Source organism: Temnothorax curvispinosus, unplaced genomic scaffold, assembly GCF_003070985.1.
Source record: "Temnothorax curvispinosus isolate PA1 unplaced genomic scaffold, ASM307098v1 QBEX01002220.1, whole genome shotgun sequence".
NCBI classification, from domain to species: Eukaryota; Metazoa; Arthropoda; class Insecta; order Hymenoptera; family Formicidae; genus Temnothorax; species Temnothorax curvispinosus.
The window spans coordinates 1-10,205 of NW_020212000.1; the positions used below are offsets into that span (position 1 = coordinate 1).

The 10,205-nt window shown below is 36.1% G+C and overlaps 1 protein-coding gene across 1 annotated transcript; it reads right to left on the reverse strand.

Moving 5' to 3' along the window:
* Positions 1 to 1,876: 1,876 nt before the first annotated feature.
* Positions 1,877 to 6,815, reverse strand: LOC112468902 (the record flags this gene model as incomplete). The annotated part of the gene is given in 3 exon segments (XM_025038302.1): positions 1,877 to 2,018; positions 2,214 to 6,058; positions 6,245 to 6,815. Coding segments are annotated over 3 exon segments (4,558 nt in total), but the record flags the coding sequence as incomplete, so codon positions are not given.
* Between the last annotated feature and the right edge of the window lie 3,390 nt (positions 6,816 to 10,205).

Here is a 10,205-nt window from a genome sequence, read left to right on the forward strand (position 1 = left end):
CACACACACACACACACACACACACACACACACACACATCGCCCACACCCACTCGTTCGCACATACACACCAGGCTGACCTAATTTTGAGGTCTAGCAGCGCCAAGTTTTTTGACAAGAAAAATTTATGTATTTTAATAAAATATTTTTATTTTTTGTACTGTTACCTCTGTAATTCTTTGCGATGCAATTAAATTTTTTAAAATACATATATAAACTTTGTATTTAAATACCTTGTATTCCCTTGTTGGGTTTAAATATTTTAATAAAATTTTGTATTTTGTACTGTTACCTCTGTGTAATTCTTCATGATTCAATTTTTTATTCTAATCGAAGAAAAGCAGTAGTAATATTATACCTCGAAAAAACCTAAGTAACAAGTGGTAGACGTAATCTTTGTATCTCGAAAAATACACTGAGAAAAAAAATTGTTAATCCCAAGAAATATTTAGTTCGATACGTTCAACTAAACATTTTAGTTAGTTAACTAAATATTAGTTGTTTCAACAATTTATTTCGTTTTTTTAATCAAGAATTAATTAATTCAACTAATGTTTAGTTAACTAACTAAAATGTTTACTTGAACGTATCGGACTAAATATTTCTTGGGATTGACAAATTTTTTTTCTCAGTGTATGTTCTCTGTAATTGGCGCTGTAATTTAAAAAGAGATATCATTTCTTTTTTGTAATTGTAATAATAGATCACTTGAAGCGCGACTTATTTTTTGATAAAGTAACGTAATTTTGTGATGTGTATCACTTAAGTAATAATTTTTTGGAAATAAAAATAATACTGCTTAGGTTTTTTTGAGATTTTTGGAGATACAAAGATTACGTCCACCACTTGTTACTTAGGTTTTTTCGAGGTATAATACTACTACTTTGTTTTTTTTTTGAGGTGATAATAGATCACTTGAAGCGCGACTCATTTTTTGATAAGGTAACGTAATTTTGTGATGTGTATCACTTGAGTAATAATTTTTTGGAAATAAAAATAATACTGCTTAGGTTTTTTCGAGATTTTTGGAGATACAAAGATTACGTCCACCACTTGTTACTTAGGTTTTTTCGAGGTATAATACTACTACTTTGTTTTCTTTCGAGGTGAAGATACTACTGTTTAGGTTTTTTCGAGATTTTTGGAGATACAAAGATTACGTCCACCACTTGTTACTTAGGTTTTTTTGAGGTATAATACTACTATTTTGTTTTTTTTCGAGGTGAAGATACTACTGTTTAGGTTTTTTCGAGATTTTTCAAGATACAAAGATTTCGTCTACCACTTGTTACTTAGATTTTGTTAAGGTATAATACTACCACTGTTTTTTTTTTTTCGAGGTAACAACATATACACTACTATGCGTGTACTTGGCGCCTTTCTTTACCTTTTTTTTAAAAAAGGTAATTTTGTACTGATATCACGCCTTTTTGTAGTATTACGCATTGTATAAACAGTATGTACAGGGTGTTATTTCGAGGTATAATACTACCACTTTGTTTTTTTCGAGGTAACAACATAATACATATGTACTACTATGCGTGTACTTGGCGCATTTTTTTACCTTTTTTTTGAAAAAGGTAATTTTGTACGGATATCACGCCTTTTTGTAGTGTTACGCATCTTAATCTTAACAGAAAAAAATTACACCTTATAAAGAAATGTGTCTGAAGTTGTAAATATATATATATACACATTGCCGGACATTGCTTTTATGTAAAATATGCATGTATATTACGTTGCTTGTATAAATTATTTCTTACCAACTTTTTCCAAAAATAATATATAAATACCTTTAGCACCTGTAGGCCATCGTTTATTTTCTATAATTTTTCCATCATCAAATTCAATCCAAAATGTCCTTTCTCTACACATACTTGTATAATGACCATCTTCAATAGATGTACCCTGATGAAATATAGTATTCATTACTTTATACTGCTGTTTAGCTATCGATATCTTAGTTGTTGATATGCCAGTTAAATTAAATGTCTGTGGTATTTTCACTAATTTATTATCCTGTGACGAAAACAAAATTAAATGAATGATAACTATTTCTTTCGTCAACGTTAATTCATTTCTAAATACTAGATTTTCTGCACAAAATTGGCATGTTTTTCCATATAACGGACCCCAATTTAAAAATGTATCCTTCAATAAATTATTAAGATTATAACTTTTCTTCTTCAAATTATTAATAGAAATTGGAACAACTATGTTATCAGTAATATTATCTTTTGTCGTATAACCACATGAGTTGCTAATGCACTTAGTAGTACGAGTAACTTGATGCCCGACCAAATTTTTTATGTAATTATATTTTGTGCAAATGGCAATAAGAAATTCAAGAGCGTCTCGTTTTGCTGGTTTGTCATCACCACGACTCGTAAAGCGCTCTCCTAAATCTGTCCGTATCGCATCAGCATTCAAATTAGGTAATCGTTTGTCATATTTATGCGCTAATATACTTAAATCATCTTTATCAACTTTAAGCAACATTTTCCTAATAATACTTGACTGCAAGAAACATTGTATTACTGAATTTGCGTAGCATGAAACTCCATCTTCATTTTGCAAAACAGGTATCGGCTCAACAGTACTTTTTCCAACTTGTTGATCTGACTCTTGACCGGCATTGATTATTTTCGACAATGTCCACGGAACATCTTTTACTTTTCGAAAACGTTTTTTCGAAATAGGAATCGTTTGTGCTTGCGGTAGAAATGTTCGTATTAGTCGATTATATTCGGTAATAGCTCTTTCACTTACTTTTACAGCTGAAGGATCAAAGTTAATTAAATGCAATCCATCCGAAAACGGTATTCGGGATAACGCAACATATGACTGAGCACAACTAAATATAGAATTACCTATATCCATAACAGCGTTTTGCAAGGTTAATCCTTGACTTTTATGAATGGTTATGCCATAACTGAGAGTTATGGGAAATTGTTTTCTGATAACATATGCTTTCTCCATTACTTTAAACTTGACACTTACTCTTTCAATACAATACTCCAAACCAGACGGTAAAAGAAGTTTAATCTTTTCTACACAATCGGTAGATATATCCCGCACAACAGAAATAACTGTAGCAATTGTACCATTTACCAGGCCCAAAGTGACATCAATATTGCGTCTTATCATAACTTTCGCTCCAATTTTAATTGTAATTTGTTTCAAAAGCCCAGCTGTATTGGTATCATCGTCTTCATTATCCGTCAATCGCTTTTGTACCTTTTGTTTAATATAATTATCACAGTCAAGCGTATCTTGAGCAATTAATAATATTTCTTTCGAAGCAATACGACTTAGCATTGCAGTGTTAAAAACATCGCACAAATAACAAGTAGGCAGTAAACAAACAGTGTTAGGCGGCAAATTATCAAGATAATTACACAATTCGTATAATCTTTCATCGAAAGACTGACCTTTCAATGATATTCTTCTTTTCTCGAGAATCTCAGAATCAGAAGTTGTCAATAAACCAATACGAACTCTCGAGAGTAATTCACGATAAGCTGTATCTCCTTGCTGACGCATATTGATCGTCAATTCATCATATTGAAATTTTTGCCACAATCATTCCTCAGGAGTAGTCCCCACACTGCCAATATATTTATTAAATTCTGCTTTTGATAGTGGAACAAAGATAAAATTTTCACGTACAAGAGGTAATTGAAGCAGATCTCCAAATAAAAGAACATGCTTTCCACCAAAGAAATCGTCATCCATGGTATCAAATATTTGACATAGTCGTAAATGTATATACATGAAAGTTAAATTAGATATCATTGATATTTCATCAATTATAATAAGACTAACATCTTTAAGATCTGCTCGTAAAACTTTCAAAACGTGATCAGATAATAGTGTATACTTAGGAGACTGATCACCATGTTCAACAGGTAACTGCAATTGCCTGTGATTTGTTAAACCATCGATATTAAACGCCGCTATACCGGTAGGTGCTGTTACAGCAGTATCCTTGTGAAGATTTTGTTTTATCCAGCATTTAATTGTTTTAATTAAAAAACTTTTACCAGTACCACCTTCTCCGCTAACGTATAATAGTAATTGTTTAAATTGTTCGTTATCCGGCGATATCTTTACGGCGTTGATGACTCTGTCAAATATTCTTCTTTGATCTGCGTTCAGATTTGAAATCATTTCAGATACATCGATTTCCTGATTTAATTTGTCACCAAGATCCTTAAAATCTTGCATCGCTTCACCAGCCTCAATATTTTGAACACCTATTGGATTATCGGGATCATCTTGAGACTCATGCTGTTTTTCCAAATTATCTAAATATTGTTCAACTAATTGCTTCGCAGTTTCAAATGCTTTTTGCACTTCCTCTAATTTTTCATGATATTGCAATGCTTCCGTAAGATATAACTTTTCCTTGTGAAATGCTTCTGTATATGTATCACATCCGTCTTTAAGATCTTCTATTTTCCGCCACGGTTTAAACATGAGCAGTAATGAAAAGAAATAATTTTCCGGCTGCGTATTGACATTATATTTATAGTGATTAATAAGACATCCACGCTGTCGCCGTTTTAGATAATAACCATTCTCCATCGTGTAGTATTCAATATTTTTACCTCGTGGTTTATTTTTTAAAATATCATACCACTGTACAAACTTATATAAAAACATAGATTCCAATTCTTTCGGTCTCCGTGGATAATGTTCATCTATTACAGATGGACAAAATATATTTGTAGAATCTCCGTCAAGAGCTTCAATTTCCTTATAAGTTTTAACTTTTCTACGTCGTATCTGATTAACATCTAACCATTTTATAGTCGTTTTTGAATCAGTCCCCCATAAAGGAATACCACACATTCCATCACAGGCTTCAAGAGATCCACATTCCCTATTACTCGTGGCTCGCAAAGTAAAATTCCAAAGTTCTTGACGCAATGATTTCTTTGTCTTATTTTTACTATCAAGGACAGCATCAGATATTTCACATTTTCCTGGTTTATTTACGTACTTAGTAATATACCAAGTAAGCAACGTGGATGTTTCACTTACGTATTGTATATCGACATTTCCTTCTAATACCGTAAGAAGAACAGGATGATAATCATTTATATTGATCTCATCATGTTTTCGAGGAACATGATAAAGCCTACTTCTATGTTTCAATCGTTTCCTACCTGCTATCGAACTTATGACATCTTTCAAAATCAACGTTTCCGTGACAGGACGAGGAAACCCGAAACGACACACACGAATCGTTTTGCGTCCTACTTTTTTAGAACGAAGACAATAATCGTTATGTTTGTGTCGTTGATGCGTATTGACTCGCCTATATAACAATGGTGAAATATTTGGATCTGGCATTTCACAAGTTATGTGTTGCAAAATAAATTGAGAAACTTCTTCAACAGAAGATTTCCCGATAATTGGCGCACCTTCAATCCAAATTAATAAATGGAAATGTTGTATACCTCTACCTTGGTATTCTCGTCGCCAGAAATAATGCGCCACTTTTCCGATCGGATTATCTTTGGAACAAATAAAATCAAGGAACGCTTTGAATTTGTTATCAAGAAACCTTGACGTTGACACGGGATCCTTAGCAACGAGTACACTAATGGGCGTCGAATCGTCAGGCCATCCATTTACTTCACGAAGATATGCAGCTAAGTCAGGCATCAGCCATTCAGCAGGACTCCATGTTACGAACCATGTCGCAGGTCCGTATTCTTGCGTCATACATCTTAAATTACTCCTCGGTATACGCCAGTATTGTTCCGTATTTCTTATAGTGGCGAATATTGTACTCAAGTCAGATTCTAATACATCTGTCTGTAGTGCTTCTAAATATTCTGAAGCCGTATAACGCTTAGTTGTACATAGTTTGCTATAAATACCACGATTTATTTGACGAAAAGTGTACAGATTATACAGAAAAAATACGAATTGTATATTTAATCTGAATTGTGGATGTTTGGACATCAAACAACATTTATCAAATTCATGGTCGTGAAGTTTAACCCGTCTAGCTTGGTGTCGTCCATCAATACCAAAAGGAAATAAATCTGGAAAACACAATAGATCTAAAGATCTCTCACGATTGTCCAAGGGCAAATCGACTATTTTTAACATTTGATATAAGGCGGTATCAGTTTTACATAATTTTTTTTCATATAAAGGATAAATAGTATATTGCTCGTAATCGTAATAATCATTACTTTCGTCAAGAACCTGAGTTAACATTGCCTTACGCTCATTATTTAAAGTAGCGTCTACGTTGTTTTCTTGCGTTAGACTTTTTGGGCTCGATTCGCGTTCGTCATCCAAATTAGATTCAGTAGCATTTTCTGTCTCCTGTGCTTCAAAATCTGGATCGATTAATAATGACGTTTGTAAAGAAAACTCCTTACAAGTATTTGGCAATACAATATGAGAATATAAAGGATTGTGTTCTTTTAACCACACTAAGGCGTCAAAAACCTTGTTAACGTCTACCATGTCTTCCCAAATCATTTTTGATTTTGTCGGAATACCTCTAACACGTACAAAGTACAGTTCGTGATTGATAATAATCGGATCAGTATCAGGACATATTTTGTTCAATGTTTCTTGTAAAGGTAACGGTAAATGAAACGTTCTACCTTTTACTTTTTGTACCATCTGTCTGAGAGGCAATTTCTTGTTACTAACAGGTTTCATTGTAACGACAGTTTGAAAAGCTTTAGCTCTTTGTATGAGAATTTTTTCAAACTGGTTAAGACATGATATTACTTCAGGTGGATCGTGTACAATACGATCATTTAAAACGCAATACGCAGGCATTAATCCGTCACGGAATTTTTTTTCACAGTAATTACATATGTATTGCGGAGTAATATTATGTTTTTCTAAATGCGCCATTAAATCTCCCCAAATTGGAATATCTATTCGTGCTTTAAGCTTATTAAATTCAGAGACACTTCTTCTATATAAAAGTCTCTCACATGATGCACAAACATATCGAGGTGTGTCCATGGAGCGTTTAGTAAAAGCCTTAAATGCGTTTTTAAAGCAAGACATGATTTCATCTTCACTCAAAGTAGTACGATTCTGCTGATGTTTGTACATATATGCTTTTTGTTGTGCCGAAATTATAATTTCGTTTAACATGTCTAAATCAACAGAAGTTAAAGCCTTCTCCAGATTTAACATTTTGTCGTATAAACTTGTCATTTGATAAATTAAACCTGGACACTGAAAACTATGAAGCGCACTATCTGGATCTTGTCATCGGCAACCTAGGACACGTGGACATCGAATTCAAGGTATTAATACACGTAGACACCGAAAACTACGGAGCGCACTATGTGGACCTCGTCATCGGCAACCTGGGACACGTAGACATCGAATTCAACGTACGATTACACCTGGACACCGAAAACTATGAAGCGCACTATCTGGATCCCGTCATCGGCAACCTGGGACACGTGGACATCGAATTCAAAGTATTAATACACGTAGACACCGAAAGCTACGGAGCGCACTATGTGGACCTTGTCATCGGCAACCTGGGACACCTAGACATCGAATTCAACGTACGATTACACCTGGACACCGAAAACTATGAAGCGCACTATCTGGATCCCGTCATCGGCAACCTGGGACACGTGGACATCGAATTCAAGATATTAATACACGTAGACACCGAAAACTACGGAGCGCACTATGTGGACCTCGTCATCGGCAACCTGGGACACCTAGACATCGAATTCAACGTACGATTACACATGGACACCGAAAACTATGAAGCGCACTATCTGGATCCCGTCATCGGCAACCTGGGACACGTGGACATCGAATTCAAGGTATTAATACACGTAGACACCGAAAACTACGGAGCGCACTATGTGGACCTCGTCATCGGCAACCTGGGACACGTAGACATCGAATTCAACGTATTATTACACCTGGACACCGAAAACTATAAAGCGCACTATCTGGACCTCGTCATCGGCAACCTGGGATACCTAGACATCGAATTCAAGCTTGATTCATAAGAATCGACTTAAAAATTCCCTAGCGGCACTTTCTGCCAAGCGTAGAGAACCTTCTTTTCCGTTGACTTAATAAATATATATTATATCAAGCTTGATTCATAAGAATCGACTTAAAAATTCCCTAGCGGCACTTTCTGCCAAGCGTAGAGCGTAGAGAACCTTCTTTTCCGTTGACTCAATATATATTATATATTTTACCTAATTTACCTAAATAAAAATCTTCCTCCTGACCGATAAGTCTATCGACCTAATTTTGAAATACGCGCGCGATATCGAAACTGGCGATACCTGCGCCGCCAGCGTCGAAAAAGTGAAAGTGACGTTTCTGATTATGACGTCATCATACAAGAACGTCGGCGTTAGGAGGAGGAGTATCTTAAAAATAAATTTTCCCATTTGGACTTTGCGTCGCAATATCTCCGCTCGTAGGGTACGTAGCGAAATATTATGAGAGAAACCCCCCCCTAATTGGACCCCAAGCTATCGATCAAGCCTACTTAGAACTTGATCCGTTCACTCGTTATCGAGATCTCAACATCTCGGGTACTCGCAACCCGTCGCGTCGCGTAAAAGAGTCACGGTCGGTCTCGCTCCGCGTGTACTTGGCGCGAGACACTACCGTGTCTCTTGATAGTGAAATTTCTGTACGGTTAATAGATGCAGAGGATATTGCGAGGGTAGTCAGGATAGATTCAGGGGAGAACAACAATTAGATAGACGATGTGATTGTACACGAAAAAGCGGCACATATACGCGCTGCGAAATCGCGATATCGAAAATTAAAAATAAATGGTGATTTTTTCTGCAAAAAATAAGTAAAAAATTTAAAATAAACAAATTTCTTTCGTATAAAGCTTTGTTTTGTGCGAAAAAATTATAAAATTTCTATATAAGATATTTATAACAAAGTAAATGTTCCTCTGTTAAATATATGTGTCGTGCAAATGCGTCCTCTTGCCAATGTCATATCTCGTCATATCTCGTATGTTTTCCCTTTATTCGTTTGTGTAAATCTCGTGAAATGGTAATTGGTGGTAATACAATATGCGTACAAGGGGTGTCTTCCGATAAGTATAAAATAAATGTATCTCGATAGAATTGACAGAACGAAAAAAGTGTAAAACATGATTTTTTTGTTATTTGTCACATAGACTGTAATAATAGATGATATAATGATTAAGAAGAAAATATCTCTTTTAATTTTTCAACATGCTATTAAAAAGTAAAACGGCGTTCCATATATACATACATTTAACATTAGTAAATTTTTGATCGCGATTTACTTTAATTATCTCAGTTTTAAAACGCTAAATATTTCACGAGACAACTACCTTAATACGAACAATATAAATGATTTAATAAAATAAATACCTTATAAAAAAAAATACCTTGATATACAATTATAAAATACCCCATGTGCGAATGTCGGACTTCTGCCAGAGTTGTCCGCATGGCCCAGAAGTGGCACAATATTGGCTGCCAAGAATTGATGGGTGGCACTGCCCCAGTACGGATAAACCGCTAGATCAGTATTGTGCCAGTCTCGGTGACCAGTACTCCCATGCAACCATATTCTGTTCCGAGGCTGTTCTCGTCTCAGGATTGACCGTGTATAAGGCCAGAAATGATATTGATCTACGGCCGAAAGTCGGCTCAGTACTGGGGATGTATTGGGTCGACTTAGAAAATTTTCGCTTGGGACCGGAGGTAACAACCGCGTAAAAGCAACACGCCGCAAAAGGACTTAACTTTTTGCTCGAGCGGCGCCGGAGGTAACAACCGCGCGAAAGCAATAACATGCCGCGAGGGGACTTAGAAAGCTTTTTGCTCGAGCAGCGCCGGAGGTAACGACCGCCGCGCGGAAGCAACACGCCGCGAGGGGACTTTTCGCTAGAGCCCACGCCGGAGGTAACGACCGCGTTCGTGCCTCTCGGTTACAAGTACCCCGAATTATGGTATCATTCGTCTCGCTTCGCGTTTCGCCTCCGGCGCCCGTAAGCGACCGTGCGTAAGACCGTGCGTCGCCGATCGCTCTGCCGGCTGGTTGGGTACTATAAGAGGTTCGGTGCGCTCGGCGAGCCGAGCGACACGAGCGATACGTACAGACGTGCAAACGCGTTTCGCTTGGTCCGTACGAATGTGTAAAACGTTTGTGGAATACGTACACGAAAGGGGC